This window comes from Rhinolophus hipposideros (genome assembly GCF_964194185.1).
Source record: "Rhinolophus hipposideros genome assembly, chromosome: 17".
NCBI lineage: Eukaryota > Metazoa > Chordata > Mammalia > Chiroptera > Rhinolophidae > Rhinolophus > Rhinolophus hipposideros.
In genome coordinates this window covers 52626922-52649136 of record NC_138063.1, presented here as the reverse complement: position 1 = coordinate 52649136, position 22215 = coordinate 52626922, and the positions used below count along the sequence as shown (strand labels likewise).

At 38.7% G+C, this 22215-nt stretch overlaps 1 protein-coding gene across 1 annotated transcript in view; it reads left to right on the top strand.

The window, feature by feature from the left end:
• PIEZO2 (piezo type mechanosensitive ion channel component 2) overlaps positions 1-22215 on the top strand; it is a 457095-nt gene that overhangs the window by 274642 nt on the left and 160238 nt on the right. Inside the window, exons 7-8 of the mRNA XM_081077986.1 lie at positions 4199-4409; positions 5719-5932. Coding sequence (XP_080934112.1) covers positions 4199-4409; positions 5719-5932 — 425 coding nt within the window. The remainder of the gene's footprint in view (positions 1-4198; positions 4410-5718; positions 5933-22215) is intronic.

The following is a 22215-nucleotide window of genomic DNA, read 5'->3' as shown; positions in this document are numbered from 1 at the left end:
ACCTAAAGGGGCTTCACAGATAAATCACTACGATATATTTGCCATTTAAGGGAGCCTGCCTAAGATACAAGTCAAACAACATATTTCAGATTTTGCCTCATCAGCGGAACGTAGATTCAGTGGCTCTGTGGTGGCAGATGTCAGCCAGTGTGTGGATTCTCGGCGAGCTGCTTCAGAGTCACCTGTGGCAGCTCTTTACTCATGCAGATCTTGGATTCACTCTCGGAATTTCTGATTTAGGAAATTTTGGATGGAGCTTGGTAATCTGTCCTCTTAAAGATTCCCAGGCGATCCTTAGTATTTATTCCAACCTAGGTTGAATCTTTTAGTGCTTGGAGGTAAAGAAATATGGATGTTTGGGTTCTACAATTTATTGTGTCTTCCCTGTCCAAATTTGAGTGGAAATGAATGCTGATGCTATGACTGGTGGGGGTGGGCTCTCGGGAGGCAGCTGTGGGATGAGATGCAGAGGCTGCTCTGTGTTTAAACCCTGCGCCAGTTTAAGAATAGTCTGACCTGAACGCAGCTGAGCCCACACCACTTAGAGCTTCCTCTCATGAAATGAGAGACACTACTATAATACATGTGGGCACATTTTGAAGTCAGGAACTTTTAAAGACAGCAAGTTAAAGGACTGACAGTTCTTCAAATAAGTTTTAGATTTTGACATGTACAATAATGATAAATAATATTTTATGGGGCTTTTTAAACTGTAAAGCGTTCTTCTTGACTTTAATTTCTGAGGTAGCTCAGGAACCAGGAGGACTAAATCTTTATTTACAGCTACTCTTTCTTAGCTTCAAGGCCAGAATCAAGTTGTGTTCCAACAAGGCGGCTTGTTAGTAAATATGTTGGAGTGAGTAGATGCTCTTCTAGATTGTCATTGTTTATACTTCACCAGACAAATCTTTTAGGGGGAGGAATCCTACCTGTTAATAAGCTGGCCTGACGTGAGTGTTCTGGTCCCAGCCTGGACAGTAGGGACTTACAGAGTCACACCCGTTTCACTTTCGGCTCTCTCTCAGCTTGACAGGTTTGGAAAACATTTCCAACAGAGGGCCTCAGGGATTTTGGTACAAAAACAATGAAAAACCTCAAGTGCAGTGGTATGTTTATAAAAATCACAGTGTCCCCAGTCCCGCCTAAGAGGGGTCAGGGAAATGCATTTGTTTAACCTCACAAAGAGATTTCTACTTGATTTAATCTACATCCGTAGCAATTCTATAATTGAATAATAAGTCATTTATTATGAATCTTACCAGCATGTTTCTGTGACCCAGGCAGCTCTAGCTATGTTCTCTCTGTCTCCTTTTTTCAAGTACAGTGACTGAAGGTTTGGGCCAAACTTACTTCTTCAAGGAGGATTTGTAATGTGTTGTTCACCTATTGCGAGGGGACATTAAGCAGCAGATGCCCAAGGAACAGCTCTGTGGATGGCAATGTGGGTGCCATAGCAGCGGTGTCACTAGGTTGATACGCTTCAGTAACTCTGCTTAGAGGAGATGGAACAGGCAGAAAGAAGAGCTAGCATGTAAGCCAGGGCCTTAGGATCTGGGAAGGGACTAGCATGTCCCAAGACAAGGAGAACCTGTGGATTCTGGGTTTCCCATATGGCTTCCTGCATGTGATGCTTCTAGGCAAAGAGATGAGGATTAGGCTGGGGAGACAGACTGGTCCCAGGATGTGGCAGCACCTGAGAGGTGGAACTTCTGTATCCTCTCCAGGTAATCTCATAACATTGTGACTTTAAAAACCATCCATATGCCAGTGAACCTCAAATGCACCTCGTCAGTTCCCACCTCTCTCCAGCACTCCAAATTCTTATTCTAGCTGCCCTGGTGACACCTCCAACAGGTATGCCTGAAAAGAATCTCAGAATTGAATTCCTCCAACCCGCCCCCCTCCAGGTTGTCCACATCTTATAAGAAAGACAAAAATATAGAAACTGTTTTCGATTCTCCTCTATTCCTCCTACCTCCACATCAAATATACCAGGTAGCCTTGCTGACTCGACCTCCAAAACATACTGAAACGACACGTAACTCTCTTCCGCTCCGCTATTCACCTCTCCTTGACCACAGCAATGACCTCCTAGCTGCAGTCTCCCTGGGGATTGCCGTGTGAAGCACATCATTGTACCCCCTCAGTAGGTTGCAAGGTTGGCAATCAAAGTCCTGTCACAGTGGGTTCCCGAGAAATTAAGTGTGGGGAAAGTGACACCATGCAGCTAGCCAACTCTTAACGAGTTTTGCTTTGCGAGGCAAATGTGGGTTGGAAGGTGTGTGTTCTTCTAAAGTGAGATGCTGAAGCATGTTTGTTCATGGGGTGATCGAGAGAAAGGGAACACAAGGTTCTACAGGGTAGAGGGGAGGATGGATGGGGCCATCCTTCTCCCTGGTGTCGCAGCATATGCAGCTTATCCACAGCCAAAGCAGGGAGGAGGTTGTGAGTGTCTGCCCCACAGGTGGGCTTTAGGTAGGTGGCTGAACTACCAGCCAGAGATGGAAAAAAAAGTAGGTCTTGGAACACATGGCTTCTTTCTGGACCCACCAGGAAACCTTGACCAGCTCTTCTTTCTGCCTGGAATGCTCTTGCCTAAGATTTTTCACATGGGTGGTGACTTTGTGACATTCAGATCTTAACTTAAATGTTACCTCCTGAGGGAGGCTCTCCCTGACCTCAGAATCTGAAATACCTACCCTGCCACTCACAGTCACATTACTCTATTTTAATTCTCTGAATAGCATTTATCACTGTGAGATATTCAGCTTGCTATTTTTTTTTTACTTGTTTACATGTGTATTGCTATATCTCTTACTAGACATGCTAACACACACCACGCCTTGAACAGATAGAAAAATCTTAATGAAGAAATATGAGATATTTCTTTTCCTCCAGGAAAAAATACAAATGTATCATGATGGAATACAGTAGAACCAAATATGGCCACATAAACTTGAATAAGCCCAGGATTAAATGTGTGTGTGTGTGTTTGGGTGTGTGTAGGTGTGTAGAGGTATATCCTATAGTCTTGGCTTCTTCAACAGCCAACTTAAGTCAGTAGTGATTGTACCCTTCCAGGCAAACAAGATCTGAGTCCTCAAGGCCACTCTGCACTTACTTGAACTTTGTATTGTCCTTCCTATGCCTGCCTTCCTCTGGTGAACCTGTGCTTTGTTAGAGGTTCAGATATTGTCAGTGAATATTATATAAGTATTTGAACACGTCGACCAGAAAAGAACCTTCCAAATGGATAAATAGAGAGGCCAGGCTCTACTCTTTAAGCCTTAAATAGATGTCTGAACTGGGCCTGAAGACCCTGCTGGCTCCGCCGCCAGCTGCAATTTTTCCAATCTGGCTAAAAGACAGGAAGTCTGTCAGCCTAGGGGCAAAAGCAAACAAAGTTTCATGCATCTGAAACAGCCTCCTTTTGTCTTAAGGTGATGGTTTATATTTATAATTCCTTTAAAAATATCCTAACCCTTCTAGAGAAAGATTCTAATTAGTCAAAAAAAATTCCTATGTATTATTTAAAAACAAAACAAACAAAAGCACCCTAGTATACTCAGTTTAAAATAATACATGAAAATATGTGTATGTTCTGTACATGTGTTTCTTCCATAAATCTCTAATAATTGTACTGAGGTGCTGAACTGTCTAGTATATTATTCTCTAAAAGGATAAGATAGGAAGTGACTGCATATTTAGCCAAGTAGCCCAAGACCACTCATCCTCCCGCAGTCAGGAAATACTAAAATAGTGAACAAAGATAAACTTCAGGAAGAGGGATTTCCTAAGCACTGATTTGACCTACCCTTTCAGTTAAAAGTCAGACCTCCAGTCATCTTTCTGGTAACTCAGTAAATTTGAGGAACCAAATCCAGGTTGATGAAAACTTAGATTATTAATAGATGTTTGAGACAGTTTCTTGTTCTGCCTCTAAAACGTGCTCATGACATCCTCTTAGGGACCCTACGATTAGTGATGTTTTCTATTTACTTATTCTAGAAAGATCAGAGTTCCTTGTGTTTATACAGAGACTATCAGAGACCTGGGGGACTTAAGTGGTTGTTTGCATTTTTTTCCCTGATTTGTGAAATCACCTCATTGACTGACCCATAAATTACAAACCATATAATCAGAGTTCTGGACTGCTGTGTTTTCTGTTTTTTCTTTTTTTTTTTTTTTTTTTATTTAGGCTGGAGGAGAAAAAATAGATTCAGAAGAGGCACTGATCTATGAAGAGGATTTAGATGCAGGAGATGGTGTTGAAGGCGAGATGGAAGAAAGCACAAAATTAAAAATCTTCCGCAGGCTTGCCTTTGTAGCTTCTAAGCTTAAGGAGTTTATTGGCAACATGATAACCACTGCTGGAAAAGTTGTTGTGACGATTTTACTTGGTTCATCAGGTAAGAGTTTCCAATACTGCGTGGAGCACAGTGTTACTTTAGCAAAGAATGAAAAAAAGAAGAAAATGGTCGAAGAGAAAATAAAGAAGGGAGCAATTCTATTCCATGATACCAAAATAATAACTGTAGCTTTTGTAAAAAAGTGGCCACATGTACAAACCACACACATAAATAATTTTTCCGGTGCAGTTCTATTTTTTATGTTTTAAGATGGTTTTTGTTAACCTCTGTAAAGCAATCTTTTTCCATATCTGTTAAGTGATGTCATTTTCTATGTGTAGGTCAGTAAAACAACTATTCTCCCTCAGAGTTTATGAATGGTGACCTGCTACAATGAACAATTTTAGTGTACCCATCCAGAACTGCACATGTGCAATCCAGAACCATGTCTGTTTACATTGATTCATTAGTGGTCGTAATTTAACTCTCCAGGATTTACTATTTTTCTTCCTAAGTTAGATTGTAATCTTCCAGCACAGACACTCACTTCCTTTAAATTTTGGCTACAGACTGCTTGTTCCATATACTGTTATCTTAATCTTTTTTTCTCCTTCCATTTCCCTGTTCACCATTGTTTCAGAGCTACTGTGAAGTTTATTCCATACTGCTTAATTGAAATTTCACAAAATGAAACAACTTAATTGCTTTTTAATAAAAAATTAAAAAGTGGAAAGGAGAATAGAATTTCTCAAGAAATGTAATCCAGTATTTTAATGAGAAGTCATTTCAAAATGCCCCCCAAAAAAGTTTTTTAAATGCCTGTAGAGGAATTCATTTTACATTTCCTCTTTTGGTGATAGAGCAAATCAAATTTTGTCAAGTAGGACAAAGTTTTAGTGAGACTTTAACTGTCATGGACATAATATTATTATGAATCTTAGTTAAGCAAAAACAAACAAAAAAAAATCATTATTTTAAAAATACTACTGGGGAAAGTTGAAATGGACATACAAGTATTCCTGAAAACTTTTAGGGAGAAATAGAAGACAGAAATATGCAAGTAAATATGCCAAATTCTACTGGTATGAAATGTAGATGTTTACTTGGCTCAAACACCACAGGTAGAATTTTTTCATCATCTGGTATTTCCCCATATTTACAAATATCACTTCATGTGTGACTTTTTCATAATAAAAATAGCATTAATTTTGATTTTGTAAATAAAATGTGATTAATATTTTAAAAACCTGATCAATACCTAAATGTACATGAAGGAAATCTACTTAATCTTCAATACTTGCAATTACTGAGTGGTAAATGATTTTCTAGTTCTATGCAATTTTTCATGATTGCATTCCTTCTTCCTTAGGTATGATGTTGCCATCTTTGACCTCCTCTGTCTACTTCTTTGTATTTTTGGGTCTGTGCACCTGGTGGTCCTGGTGCCGGACATTCGATCCTTTGCTGTTCAGCTGTCTCTGTGTTCTGCTGGCTATTTTCACCGCAGGACACTTGATTGGACTCTATTTATACCAGTTCCAATTCTTTCAAGAAGCAGTTCCACCCAATGACTACTATGCAAGGTAAGAGAAATCTTTAAGACATTTCAAGAGGAGGTGATCTCCTTTATGATCTTGTTTGAGTTTGCAGGGGTTCTTCTTGATGTGTTAAGCAAAAAGTTGGTAGGGTTGGGAGTCCAGCACTTTAAATCTATTGATGACACAGTCTAGAAGGAAGTAGATCTCCTCACATGGAGATGCTGTTGGGACAGGAAAAAGGGGAAGCTGTTGTTTGTAGCAAGTGGAACAACACACGGTCTCAGCTGTGGACAGAGATCCAGGAAGAACACTTGACATCAAAAGATAATAATGATGTGTTCAAGCATCCAGCTAGAAGGAGCTCTCGTGGGCCAAACAGAGGACAAATTGAGCATCAAAAAATACTAATAAATAACTAATTGATTCTAAAAATTAAAAAAAATAAAAATGCATGAGTCCATGATGAGAAAAAGAAATCTAATTGCTTCAAATTAGATTTACACCAACTCATTACTCTGAAACGACTATTAAACAAACTCTGTACTGTGGAAAATGTGAGTTAAAGATATAAAAAATCCAGCATTTACTTTGACTTTTTAGAAGAAACTTTAGGCTATTCTCAGTTAATGAGGGAAATCTCTTCTTTACAGAATAATACCAGCTAATGAAAGAGAAAGGAATAATAGAACTAGAAAATTACCATTTATCAATTCTTAATGAAATACTTGTTTCTAGTCACAAACTTAAACCATTGTTTAAAAAGTTTGCTGGAGTGAAGGATGTTTGCAATAATAACACAGTATAACTTCACTGATTATTTGCCAATTGCAAAGAAAAATCAAAGTTTTACAATGGGGGTCAACACCTTAACCAGTTATCAAAACTGACATAACCAAAATTGAGATAGCTCAATATTTCACACTTCCTGATGTGCTGCATAGTGAAGTACACAACATCGTAATTTAAGCCTTTAGACCTATCCTCTAGTTTATAGGAAATATAAAGGATAGAAAAGTAACAAATGACTTCACAGGAAAACAGTAAAATCCAGAATGTGAATTCTACAAGGCAAATGATCGGTCTTCTCTAAAATTAGCACAAATATGACTGTAGATCATATCCTGGTTCAGTGACAAATCTCTTAAAAGACTTTTTAAGTTAAATGGGGAAATTTAAATATTCATTGGTTATTAGCTGATGTCTCTGGGAAGTGGTATTGGTAATTTTGGTCTTCTTGTTGAGAAATGAGGAATCTATATTTTAAAATACATGAATACTATCAGGCTGACAATATAAGTTTGCATCCTTCTTTCAAGAGATACTAATATAGTCTTTATGTGATAATTAATGTGAAGAAACAATGTGTGTGAGCCCCCTCACCTTACTCTTATTGATTCATAATCAATAAATTTGTAAAAATTGTAAAATTTGGTCATAACAAAAGCTCATTTGTGGCTGTATTTATGAAATGCTAAAATAAAATAAGATAAAATAAAATAAAATAAAATAATAAAATAAAATAATAAAATAAAATAGAATAAAATAAAATAAAATAAAATAAAATAAAATAAAATAAAATAAAAAAGGCAATTCCGAAAACTGTCACCAGAGGCTCACCTGGATGTTCAAGAGAGGATTCAACCCTGAGCAGTGGTGACCAGGCTCTTGTCTCCATGCAAGGAAGAATTCAAACGTGAGGCAGATGCAGGAGCATGAAAGTGATTTATTTAAAATGAAAGCACACACTTGAGAAGAAAGTTGGGCAAACTCAGAGAATGAGTCATGCTGAGAAGTTCCATTTAGTGCAATGTATCCCTCCCTGGGGAGAAAATTAGCGATGTCCCTTTGAGTCGTGGTTCATTCATCTCTTCCCCAGGAGACCTTCATTTGGTGGGACCTCCATTTCCCCCTTTTGCTTCCTTATTTGGTTCATCCGGAACTGTCATGGCATCAGATGCCTGATTGGAGTTGTAGTAATCATAATGCAAATGACATTAAAATTAGCTAAAGGTCAGGTCTGGGTCATAGAGATTCGCCTTGCTGGATGAACTGGCTCTTGTTTTTCCATAAATGTAGGTGCTGGATATAGCCACTTGCTACTTGTGTAACGAATGAGGCACCTCCCATTGTACCTTGGAAGGTGTTGCCAATTTCCTAGGCTACCTATCCTGCCTCAAAACCACTTATACTCATTAAAATAAGTTAGTACCCAACACACACACTCACACACACACTCCACCTACCTAATTCTAAATCCAGATGATTTAACCTGGATAATTAGCAAGTATAATTCAGCCTAAAAAGAGAAGAATGTTACACAGACACGTTAAAACTAAGGAGCTCAGACATAGACAACCTAAGTGTCTGTCGATGGATGGATGGATAAAGCAAATTTGGTATATATACATATAATGGAATATTATTCAGCCATAAAAAATAATGAAATCCTGCCATCTATGACAACATGGATGGACCTTGAGGGCTTTGTGCTAAGTGATATAAGTCAAACAGAGAAAGACAAATACTGTATGGTATCACATATATGGAATCTAAACAGAAAAAGCAAAATTCATAGGAACAGAGAGTACAAGATCTGACAATTAAGTTAGTGAACTTATCCTAGAAAAAGCACTACATACCTCATTGCTGAATATCACTATGGTCACCTTCGAAGTACTTCCCTTGGGAAGCTATGCACCAACACCAGCACCCAGTCCACCCTTCAAAGCAATTTTGGAAGTCTTTTTCTGGAATGGCCATCAGAGCTATTGTCATATTATCCTTGATGTCCCGAATGTCATCAAAATGTTTTCCTTTCAATATTTCCTTTTGTCTTCAGGCAAAGAAAGAAGTCATTGGGGGCCAGGTCAGGTGAGTAGGGAGGGTGTTCCAATACAGTTGTTTGTTTACTGGCTGAAAACTCCCTCACAGACAGTGCCGTGTGAGCTGGTGCATTGTCGTGATGCAAGAGCCATGAATTGTTGGCAAAATATTCAGGTCGTCTAACATTTTCATGCAGCCTTTTCCAAATAGTAAACTTGGTTAACTGTTTATCCAGTTGATACAAATTCATAATGAATAATCCCTCTGAAATCAAAAAAGGTTAGCAACATCATTGCAATACATTCGTGGACTTAATTGCCAGACCTCATATAATGGTGATTGCCAAGGCAGTGGAGTAGGGAAAATAGGGAGAGGTTGGTAAAAGGGTAGGAACTTACTTGAAAGATGAGTAAGTTCAGAGGATCTAATGTACAGCAGGGTCACTATAATTAATAATAGTTGAAATTTGCTAAGAGGGTAGATCTTAAATATTCTATCTCACACACACTCACAAAAGGGGTTATGTGAGGGGGTGATTGATGTTAATTAACTTGATTGAGGTAACTATTTCAAAATGTTTACTTATATCAAAGCATGAAATTATACACTTTAAATATATTATAATTTTATGTCATTTGTACTCAATAGAGAGCCTCTTTAATGGTGTAGATTTACATAATATTTATTTTAGGCAGGAGTGAATAAATACTAAATTTTTATATAGATCTTAATTTTAGATTAAATGAATACTTTGACTACTTTTAGATATTTAATGTTTGGTTTATTAATAGAACACATATATAAATAAATGTTTCGTACTGTTGGAAGGCTGACTTTTAGATGATAAATTATAAATGTAAATATCTTCTATAGGGCAGTAGTCCCCTTTCACCCCACCCCTGGTTTGAACATCTTTTCTGTCATCTAGAGACAGATAATAGGAAAAATAAAGAATATTTAGAACTACCTTGAAAACACGTTTTCTGTAAAAGATCAGTTAGTGAATACTTTAATACTTTACATGCCTATGGTCTCTGTCACAATTCTTTCAAGAAGCCATCATAGTACAAAAGCAGCCATGGGTAATACTTGAAACTATGAGTGTGGCTGTTTTCCAATAAAACTTTAAGGACACCAAACTTTTGATTTCATATTATTTTCACATTTCATTAAATATTATTTTTCTTTTGATTTTTTTTCAAACCATTTAAAAATGTAAAAACTATTATGAGCTCACAATCTGTCCCCAAACATGGTAAACCTGGCTTGCCAACCTATGGTGTGGATAATTTCAGTTCTAATAGTGTAATAACTTATATTTATTTTAATTTGAATTGTCTGAAACTTAAAATTATAATATAACTTGTTGTAGACATTTTGTACATAATCACTTTAAACAGTTTAAAAGACCCATTACTATAATGTCATAGAGTAAATCATTAGAAGTTATGTTGTTTATCAAGGTGTAGACAGTTTGGATTACACTGCAATATACAAAGACACATACACTGTCTTGTTGGAGATCCTTCCCCCCATTAGCTTGGTGCTGATAGAATATTGCACTTTAGTCCTAGAAAGCTTGAAAATTTACATAAAACAGTAGCTTTTTCATAAAGCATAATTTCAGTGCATTGTTATTAACTTCAAATTATGAGTTGGAGGAAAAAGTGCAAACTAGCAAAAAAAATTATCTTGCATTGGCATTTGTACACATTTCATAGCCACAGCTACTCCAGCTATGGCTATTACAGCTTTGGATGTAGCTGTCTTAAAATAATCCAAAGAGTTTTTATCTCCTCATAAGCTTTCAAATCGGCTCTCCGGTGAGAATTATCACTATTTTTAGAAAAATTGAATTGATTTGTTTATCATTAGTATGAAACATGTTTGTTGGTGATTATTTGGGAAAATGTAACAAAGAATAAAGAAAAACAATGTAAAAAAATGTAGTCATATTTCCCAGAAATAAATACTGTTTATTTTTGGTCTATAGTCTTCCAGCATTTTTCTTACACATGCCATGTTTCCCCGAAAATAAGCCCTAGCATGATTTTTTTTAGGATGACATCCCCTGAACATAAGCCCTAATGCGTCTTTTGAAGCATACCTTAATATAAGACCCAGTCTTATTTTCAGGGAAACACGGTATATGCACTTTTTTTAAACAAACTTTGAATCATAATGCATATACTGTTTTATAAGTTGCTTTATTCAAGTTCTGCATTCTCTCAAGTTAGGAAATATCCTTCTAATGTGATTGTCATAGGTTGTAAAGTGTTTGATTGTGTATCTATATTATAATTTAGTAAATCCCTGAGTTTTGACCATGTAGATTCAAATTGTTCTTCATTTTAGCTCTCTTGAGTAATGCTGAGATGAGCACCTGTATTACTTCTGAATTCAAGTAACACTCATGATGAGGAAGACACAACCCCCTGTTCTCTCTGTTGTGAAAGAGCCTCTACAAAGCTGTTCTGTGCTTGCTTCTGCTGCGGGATCTCAGGATTTCAGTGATCCTGGGCCAACATTGTAACTTACCTATTTGTGACTCCCTCACCATGCAGGTGTTATACATTGAAATCCCAAATTTCAGGTGTGGCACAGATCTAGGGTTTATTGTTCTCTAGATGATCTCTTTTGACCCAATGGCCCCAAGAGGTGCCATTCCTTCCACTTTCCTTCCAGCTCTATCCTGACTTGTGGTGAAATCTTTCCAATACATTTAGCCAGGGAAGGGTCAGGAGAAGGTGAGCAGGGACCCGCAGATATATGAGATGGACAGGAGACTAGGACGAACATGGAGATGGAGCAGGGGAGTGATACTGACAGGAGAATTAGTGATCCCCATCCATTTTTGCACATAGCAGTCACATGCCCATATTTTCCAAAACAAAATTCAGTGCTCATTATTTGATTGTTATGGGAACACTAAGACACTCTGAAACTAGGACTATTCTTCCTAAATCTGAAACTCTGTAGTACATTATAGCCATATAAAAAATCAGTGACCACTCTTCTGTAGTTGATCCAGCAAAATAAAGTTTCAAAACGAATCCACATAACAGAATGTGGATAATGTACTATTCAACAGTTTGTTTAATAGAGTAGAGCTCTATTACAAGTATTATTTTGGCAGGTATCCCTAAGAAAAATGGTGAACTAAACAACATTTGGCTTATTCAAAGTGCCTTCCATTTTGTATTTCCATAGGGAATCTCTGTAGATAGCAAACACCTTAAATTTTGAAAAATATGAAGCAAGAGTTAAAGGTAGTGGCTAGTATTCAGAGTTCTCCAACTATACTTGTGTACATCCTCCCTTGTTTTCCTACCTGAAAGGCTGGCCATGTGTGTGAAGTCTTAGACAACTTGTATCTTGTGGACTTTCGCATTAAATGTAAAGAAGGTGCACTGGCTAGAGGATGGGGACAAAGGCAGGTGGACCTGATTTATTCTGCATTATCATGAATGTGAGACACCTTAAAGGCTTAAAATGCATTTGAATGCTATAAACTTCTACTTTTTAGTAACATAGATTACAAACCCATTTTAATAGTTTGGCTGTACACCACTGACTGTTTCCTTATGAAGACAGTACCAAAGTAATTCTGAGGTAAACTCAATTAAAAACATTCTAAAAGGTGGGTTCTTTGTTTTGCAGTCTTGAGTTACATAGATTAAAAATTCTGATTAGGCTATGGTGAAAGGTATGGCAGGAGACTGAAATGCCTATTTTTTTTTAATCATGATGTTGACGCTTGGAACTCATAAATATATTTCTCAGCCCTATTAATGAACATTTTGTGTACGTTAAGCTTTGAGATGAGAATGTAACTAAAAATTCTTTAAATTATATCTTCTAATCTCACCTGGCTTGTATTCAAACTCCTAAACATTCTCTAAAGCCTTAACAGGAGTTTCTGCTGGGATTACACTTGTTTACTCAAATTCAATTTATTGTCTTGCTGTTTTTTTCACCTTAAATTGTGAGATTAGTAAATGAAGGGGTAGGAAGAAATTGGAGAGATTCTTGGACCATTCTCTATGAAAGTAGAATTCTCTTGTTAAATAAATACACAACAATTTGTCGTATGTTACCCTTTTTATGTCTATTTCAATAAATCATGAGGATAAACAAACGTATTATGTTTAGTAAAGGAAAACTTTGTTTATTTCAGTGTTAAAGCATTGTCAAAAAGCAAAAGGAAAGCTTAGAACTCCAGCACCACCCATTAACTATTCCATGACAAGTGAGAAAAATCTTACAAAAACAAATATTAAAAGTACAATATCATTTATTATATTTATATTATTTTTATACTAGTCATAAAAATGTCAATAATATGTAAAAAGTAACAAAGGCCTCAATGCTGTATGTCTTTTTCTTGTAGTTTGAAGAAGCCAGTGGGTCCTTTAGAACATGAAACAATGCACTCAGTTCTTCTGATAGGCCTGCTGCAATTTGCTTTGAAAATGGTTATATAATCCAGGTTATTTAAATGAATGCACTTTTGCATTTTAGCCCAGGATTGCTGTGGTGTGCCTTGTCCTGCATTAGCGCGAACTGAGATTTAGTAACAGAAACAGTTCAGAAAGACTAAATTGTTTTTAATGGAGACCAGTTGGCAAGAACTTTATCTGAAAGCAGTCCAGTGTGTGGGGAAAAACAAATGTAAAGCAGGTCATTTTAATGCTAAGGAATGTAAGTTAACCTAAACAAGTTAACGATTTCCCTTTACTTTTTTTTTTTTAAGATGGCACTGGCAGTTAATCTATAGAGTTGTTTAATTTGTAGAGTAGGTAGATGATATAATGATAACCAAATTTTTGGTTTCATTCTGAAAAGATTCTCAATGATCAAGTGACTTGTTCTGCAGGTTTCAGAGAGAGTTCATCGAGCTCATCTGAAAGGTGAAAAATAGGAGCTAAAAGAGAAACTAATTGACTTTCCACAGATAAATGGAAAATCAGTAGAATATGAATATTTGAACCCCTGAGCCCATTTGGATAACTTGGTACAACCTTGAGGCTGTAAGTGGGTAATATTGTGGACCCAGGATCCCTGGGAAATGGGATATCCTACCCAATCATGACACCTGGCACTGTGTACAAAAGCAACTACTGCTTCCTACCAGGCAGATAAGCCTTTGCAAAAGTCGTCTGTCTAACCCAGAGATCTAGAATCCTCAACCAGAGTTTCAGCCACGATTAAATATTGTGATTTCTCACCATTTGCCCATTGAGGACATGTCCCAGGAAGAGTCTTCGTGGAAAATCTGCCCTCTTCTCTGTGGGAACCTAGAATGCCCCTGGTTTACCTAACAGAACAGACTCATTCAAGAGTGTTCATATCTACAAGAGCAGCTCACTTGCACACGTGTCACAACAGGTCAGGACCTTTCAGACAAAGTGCTGTCCCTGCCATCAAAGGTAAAGTAGGGTCCACTCTCTCATAAGGTGTTATCAAGGGGATTATGCTAATGCTTGCAGGCCCATTCTCTGGAGTTCCACGTCTCAGGGTTGAATCTTGGCCCTGCTACTTTCTAGACAGACCACCTGGGCACAACATTAACTAACATCTGTGCTTGTGTTTCTTCATCTACAAAATAGGGATGAAAATAGTGCCTGTCTCAGAGCACTACATTGTATTAAATAGAAGAATGCATATCCAGTGCTTGGCAAAGAGGGGTGCTTATTGTAGGAAACTGATTTTGTTGTTGTCATCATCATGTTAACACACATAAAACATTTTTCTTATTCAAACCCACTTGCCTATGTCTAAAGATTGAAGCTTCATCTAACATCACACAGGTAGTTCCCTGAGCGCAGTCAGCTACTCTATTCCTTGTCCTGTTTCCTCCACTGGAAATGTCCTTCCTCTGCTTTGTCATCTCACTCACTCCTACTCGTCCCTCAAAGCTTAGCATGAGCACCTCATTCTGGAAACTTCCATGTTTCCTTCTGTGAGGAACAAGAATTATCTTCTGGGTAGTTTCCCTGTGCAAACTTGCTTCCTACTGTTTGTTGCAGTAGAGTATAACAATCTGTTTATAGATGTATCTCCCCACTAGGTTCTGGTTTGGGGTCTCAGCACTCTCAGATTCTAACTCTGCTAATCACACAGTGGGCTTTCAAGAAATCCTATCTGAGATGGTTTTCTGTCTCTGTATCCTAAAACTCTTGCATTTTGTCTCCTTGTATATCAAAATAATGCATAAGTTGTTTAGGTTTTTCTAGAACTTCTAGCACCAGATGTGGCCGCTGGCTGCAAGATGTACTTGAAAATAATTTCCTAGAAAGTTCACTGTCGAATTTAATGCAGTCCCCCTGCCTCACTATGTGGTACATGTCCTCCAGTTATTAAATATCCAGTTCAGCAAGAAACAAAAGAGGCTATAGTATATGTGTTTCCTTAATTGTGATGTTGGCAAATATTTAGTTTTCCTTGAGAAAAATTATGATTTTAAGTTTATTCATTTCGAAAACTATTCAAAAATAGTTTTATTCCTGATGGTTAAACTAAACATGGTTAAACTAGTAAATAGTTTTCACTTTAAAGAAATTAGAAATTTCAGTTCATATTCAATATAGTTCTTGGGGACCAAGTTTACTCCTTTTGTTGAGTCTTTGGGTAATGTTTCTTAATTTGGAGGGGACTAGTTTTATACGTGGGGCTGCTATATCTGCTCCAGAGTGCTGTGGTGAATACTGATGAGACGATGCACATAAGGTCTGCCTATACCTGGTGATCAGGAGGCAGTTTAGAACTGTTACTTCTACTTTCCTTCTGGCGTGCGTCTGTGTGTGTGTGTGTGTGTGTGTGTGTGTGTGTGTATCAAGCATACACAGTGTGATTTTTTAAATTTGATAAGCTGTTATATGTGAGAGATGATAAGTAATAATATTCTTCTGTGCCTGCTGATTTTCAGGTTATATGGCATCTAGTAGTTTAGTAAAATCCACTCCAATAAATAACTCTTCTATCATCCTCCCGTAAAAGTCACCACCATCATTGTTATTGTGTTACTGATACAGAAAATCAGTCCTGGCCTTAGGAAATTTTAGTACTATTTAATTCTATTTCTTGGTATTCTTTCTATAAAACAAAACATGTTCCCTAAGCAAACCTAAGTTTAATATATATATATATATTTATAAATATTTATATATAAATACACACACACACACATATATATATATAATGGGGATAATTTTAATAATAATATTTTCCCCATAGGTTTGTCATGAATATTAAATGAGTTAATATTTTTACAAAACAATTTCTAGCATGTAGCAAGAACTATAAAGAGGTACTTATTAAATAAATTTGTTAAATAAGTTGTCCTATTAGTTATTCAATCCTTTATTTCGAACTTTACCAATAATATGTAAGCATAGTCTTTCACATATTTTCTTTGTAAACTTTGAGTTCAAACAAGAATTTTGGTTTTAGGCAAAATAATTGTGGCTGCTTTTTACTTGGCTTAGAAATAGCTATCATTTATGGTCAATTACTTTGTTCAAGACACTTTGTTTAGTACTTTGTATTTCTTATCTAATTTTTATAATAACCGTAGAAGATAGGTACTATTATTTTTATGCCCGTTTCTTCAAAGACAAAAACTGAGATTTATGACACCTGGTGGAGTAGTTAAATGCTGTGCTTATCCCCTCTCACCACCACATCAAAATTACAACTAAACTACAAAACAACCATCATTGAAAAGCACCTGGTCTAGCTGAACAGAAGTCCTGTAACTAAGGACATACAGAAGAAGCCATGTCGAGACTGGTAGGAGAGGCAGAGATGTGGAATGGGCTGGTCCCATACCTGCGTGTGGCAGGTAAAAATCAGGAGGGATATGTTGGCTGTGGAGGTTCCCACCTGAGGAGTGAGGGGTCCCAGTGTTACAACTGGCTCCACAGAAGAGAAATCCCCATAACTTCTGGCTGTGAAAACCAGTGGGGACTGTGGCTGAGTGAGACGAAGAGCTGCTTGAGGCCTAGGTGCTCCTTTTAAAGAGTCCATGCACAGACTTACTTGCTGAAAGACTCACTCACTCTGAGCTCCAGCTCTGGGGCAGCAGCTTGAAAGGTGCCAGGGACAAACGGGGAGCAACTGAATTATCTAGCTTCAGGGTGAGAGCTGGAGGGGCAGCTTTCTCCTGGACGGAGGAGCTGACAGAAGTCGTTTTTCTCTTGATCCCTGCCCGTCCAAGCATGGAGCCTTAGGTAGCTGCCATATCTGAGTCTCCACACCTGGCTGACAGCATTTGTTAGCCCTCCTGTGACGGTCCAGCCGCCACGAGTCGAACGGTACCTGGAAGGGGGAGCGGGAATGCAAAAAGAGACACACACACATATGATGATGCGGCCGGTCTCCACTGATGGTGGAGCGCTTTCTTTATTTTCCTTCACCAATTTATATCCTTTAGGTACGTGCAGTTTAACATTCACTGGCTTGTGTTATCTTACAGAGAGTAAATTTTCTAACTTTTTCAAAGAAACTACAAATCACTACAAAACTTCTCCAAAGTAATTACCACAAGAAAGAGACTACCAATTATCCTGATAGTCACCAGTTATCTGTGTCTGGGGAAACGGCCACTCCCCCCTCATTCCTAAGCAACTTGCAAAAACACTCTCAAGGTTTTTATTGCAGAGATAAGGCCTTAGCCATAAATTGAGCCAGACCACCAGACTTCAGAGCAACAGTAAATAATGGCTCCCCACATCTCCCCCTTTTTTGTTTTAAAGCTGCAGAATTTTAATATAAAAAAAAAAAACAAGGTGACGGCGCCTGGCTTAGGCGTCCCAGGATAACCTTATCAACTTGCCCGTCATCGGCGCCTGTATTGTGCGATACAAGTCCTGTCTTAGGTGTTGAAAGGCTCCTTAAGACTTACCCGTCTTTGGCTAACCCGTCCCATTGAGCACAGCGGGGAGAGGGAATCAAGGCCTTGTCTTAAGTTTAAGCTGATGAAGGTCAGCTCGCAACTCTAGCATTTGATTAATGAAATGCTTAATGAGGATGGGAAGTAAGCACAGAATCACACAGACACAGATGCTTAATGTTAGAAAAATCAAAATAGAATGAGTGAGATTTGGTATAGAAGGTATAGCATTTTTAAGAACATCAATAAATTCTGAAGCAGCCTGGGCGGCATCAAATTTTAATGGCTCAGCTTCTTTTATACTTTTAATCTCATTATGAAGCTGAAGCATATCTAGAGATACATTAGAATCATGCCAAATTCCTTGAAGATGTAAACGAACCCGATTCCAATTATATTGACTTTGATTATACTTTTTAGAAGTGACACATATCCAATGATATTCTGAATGACACTCCAAATGAGATCTAACTTTTAAACTCTGAATCACATCTCCCATGTACTGAACTGTATCATAAAGGGCATTTACCTTTTGCTCCAATTTTATATCAATATCTTCTTGAGTCCCTAAAGCCAAAGTAACATTCTTTGTAAGAGTATTAACATAATGAGCATTTTGAATAGTTTGAGAAAGAGCTACAGCTGCTGTAGCAGCAGTTGCAATAACAGTGACCAAAGCCATAATTCCTGCAATTAAAAGTCCAACAAACCGTTTTTGCCTGCTTAAGGCATACTCAATTTCTTTAAAAACTTGCAAACTTCTCTCTGCATACCATGGTCCAGAAATATTAACAGGAAGCATAACAAATGAAGGTTGCTTAAGAACCATAACTTGAGTTCCTAGGGGCACCCACGAAATACAATTTGCAAGAGAACAATTATTGCAAGATACATGAAACTGATTTTCTATAAAATTTACATTAACATTTCCAATCAATAATGCATAAGGAGAAGGAACACAAGCAGATACATTAACAGTTTTAGTAATAGTAGACCAGTCTCTAGTTCCATCTTCTAAAACAGTTACAGGAGTACAAGGAGTACCTGATTTACAAAACTCAACCATTTGAATAACCTCATCCATTACTCCCATAAGTTTCCATAAAGAATTTTGTTGATATTGTGCATCAGAAATCCAAAGTCCAGCAATCAAGTCCCGAGCCCATCCTGGCTGATTGTTTCTCGACCAGTCAATAATATATCTGTCCGTTCCAGGAATGTCATAACGAAAAGAAGCATTGCCAGGACAGTCTTTTTATGGAACAGTCTCTGTGTTCAATCTCAGTCTCTTATTTTCATGTGTCCATCAGCTGTTGTATTCCTGAGGGTCATCAGCATCATCAGTAGGTAGAGGGTCCACATGTCGCACCAATCTTTCTGGCAGCCACCGAGGACTGTCTGCATCCTGTGGAAAAACACAAACATATCCTCGGCCCCATATGAGGACCGGGTCTGGGCCTTGCCTTGAACCCATAAGTGGGTCCTTCCATTTAACCAAGGCCTGGGGGCTGGCAGAAGGATGCCAAAAGCGATCTGCTGTACTCTTGAGAAACATTAACAATTTGGCACGTTGGGCAAGTTTGAACTATATGTCTGGCCTGTTTGTAAGTAATAGGAAAACGAGCTTGAAGGCCAGCAGCATTTGTATGGGTTAAAGAATGAAACTCAGTTGCCTCAGTAATTAGAACATTAGCAATCAATGAATCAGCAACAGCATTGCCATGCGTCAGTTGTCCCGATAGGGAGGTGTGAGCACGTATATGAGTAATGAAGAATGGATATTGTCGGTTTTTGACCACCTGTTGAAGCTGATTAAAAAGAAACTGGAGAGACGGGCTTGAGTTATCAGACAGTAACGCCGTCTCAATGTTTTTTACTGTGTGAACTACATAAGCTGAATCAGAGACAATATTTAAAGGTTTAGTATAATCCTATAAGGCAGTTAATACAGCAAGTAACTCTGCTCTCTGTGCAGAGGTGCAATTAGTTTGAATGACTTGTTGATTTATTTTACTTATTATCGCTGCCCTGTCCTTACTAGACCCATCAGTAAAAACTGTTACAGCTTTTGAAATTGGAGCTGGACTTAATCTCTTAGGGAGAATCCAACTGGTCTTTAGAAGGAATTGAAACAATTTATTTTTTGGATAGTGATTATTAATAATTTCAAAATATCCATAAACAGCAACTTGCCAGATTTTAGAATGGGTATTTAAGTGTATAATTTGTTGTTTTTTAAACGGGACTACTATCTTATCAGCTTAGATTCCGTTTAAATAAAGAACTTAAGTGTGAGCTCATAAAACAAGCTCTGAAATTAATTCCAAATAAGTTGGGAGTGATTTGATAAAATTATTAGGTAGAAACAGCCACTCTACCAAGTCAGTTTGTTGAATTATCACCGCTGTAGGTGAATGGGGGATCCCATATGCGAGATTCCTCAAGAGGCGGTGCAGTGAAATTATTCACAGGGGGATCCCTACCCCCGGGATTCCATGGACCGGTGTAAGCAATCAGGGGAGGTCTGAAAACCCTTTTCCCAGTATAAGGCACTTGGGGAGGTCCGAGACGACTCTCTCCCTCTTTGTTGACCTTAAGCCTCACTAGCTGTCCCTGAAGAATTTCTGTTTGTTGTGAAAGTGTATAATTCGGATCTGCGGGCTCTCTGCTCTCTTGAGCTGCAGCTACTACTGGGGGATATTTTTCACTATCATTTTCTGCTGCAGCCTCTTCCAAGCCCTCTTGATCTTGCATATCTAAATTTTCCAGCTGTTCGTCAGGTAATTTCTGGCTAGCAAGCTCTTTATTATGCATATGAGCTTTACCCTGCATGGGAGCTCCCTCCCCCTCCTCTCCTTCCTCCGGAGAGGTGGCTGATACGGGAAGTCTCTCATTCCCTGCCTGTTTTACATTTTCTAACTTACAACTTTTATATCTAAGATTCAAACAGTCCCTGATTAATGCCCATAATCCGAATGTTTCTACCGGGACCCGCTGAGGTCCGTGGGCAGTATAATAATCCTGCACTCTTTCTCCAACTTTTTCCCAAGTTTCCAGGCTGACGGTACCTTCATCTGGAAACCAAGGGCAAACTTCTTTTACGAATTCTAAAAATTTATCTAACTGTTCTCTGCTCACCCTGCTGCCACGGGCGGCAAGTAATTTCTTCAATCCTCTCACATAAAGGTCCTTGCTGCTAGCGTGACCCATCTCTTTTCCCTAACCTCGGCCCTTCTTTCACACAATGAAAACAATCACTCACACACTCATTCGACCGAGGGGGACCGTGTCTCACTCACCGTGCATCCAATGAAATAAGCTCTTCTTTGCGAGCCGGGCCCTATCCACACGGTGTTCCTCGCTGTTACCCCCGTGTCCAGGCCCCACGTTCGGGCGCCAAGTGTGACGGTCCAGCCGCCACGAGTCGAACGGTACCTGGAAGGGGGAGCGGGAATGCAAAAAGAGACACACACACATATGATGATGCGGCCGGTCTCCACTGATGGTGGAGCGCTTTCTTTATTTTCCTTCACCAATTTATATCCTTTAGGTACGTGCAGTTTAACATTCACTGGCTTGTGTTATCTTACAGAGAGTAAATTTTCTAACTTTTTCAAAGAAACTACAAATCACTACAAAACTTCTCCAAAGTAATTACCACAAGAAAGAGACTACCAATTATCCTGATAGTCACCAGTTATCTGTGTCTGGGGAAACGGCCACTCCCCCCTCATTCCTAAGCAACTTGCAAAAACACTCTCAAGGTTTTTATTGCAGAGATAAGGCCTTAGCCATAAATTGAGCCAGACCACCAGACTTCAGAGCAACAGTAAATAATGGCTCCCCACACCCTCCCCTCATTATTCCCTGAAACCCCACCCCATCCAACTTGTAGGCACACCCAAACCTCTTCCTGGGGCTTTTCCATACAAATGACCTATGTTGGCTCATGCTGTGACTTTTCTAAAATCTCTCAGAGGTTCACAAAACCCAAACACGTAGCATTTGGTTTCAGCATGCCCCGTACCTCTTGCTGAGTAGCCCTAAGGCTGGCACTAGTCCTCGGTTCATGGCTGGGCCTCTTGAGGCACCTCCAATCCCAGAATGGGTGGTGGCCATCTGTGGGTTGCTTTGTGGCTTATGCCAGGTGGCCCTAGACAGGGCACAAGAGGAGGCTGAACTTGGCCTGCAGCAGGTCCCTCCCAGGAGCATCAGCTGACCACTTCCAAGAACTACACACCTGAAGGGCAGACTGGGCAGGCATTAGAGCCCTGCTAAAGTGAATCCTGCTCTGTTGGGTCAGCCCCTGCACCACAACTGATCCACTGTAGTCACGGCTAGTCCTCACAACGAATCAGCCTGAGTGTCAGTCCCTCTTATATGACCTGAAAACAACAATCAAGGCTCAACTACAACAGGAGGGCACACACAACCTACACGAGGGACACACCTGCAGGACCTGGCTCTGGTGACCAGGGAGACCCACAGGACACCTACTGCATAAGAACACTCTGCTAAGACAGGGAGACATAGCAGATATACTTAATGCAAAGAAACAAACACAGGGAGGCAGCCAAAATGGGGAGACAAAGAAATGTGTCCCAAATAAAAG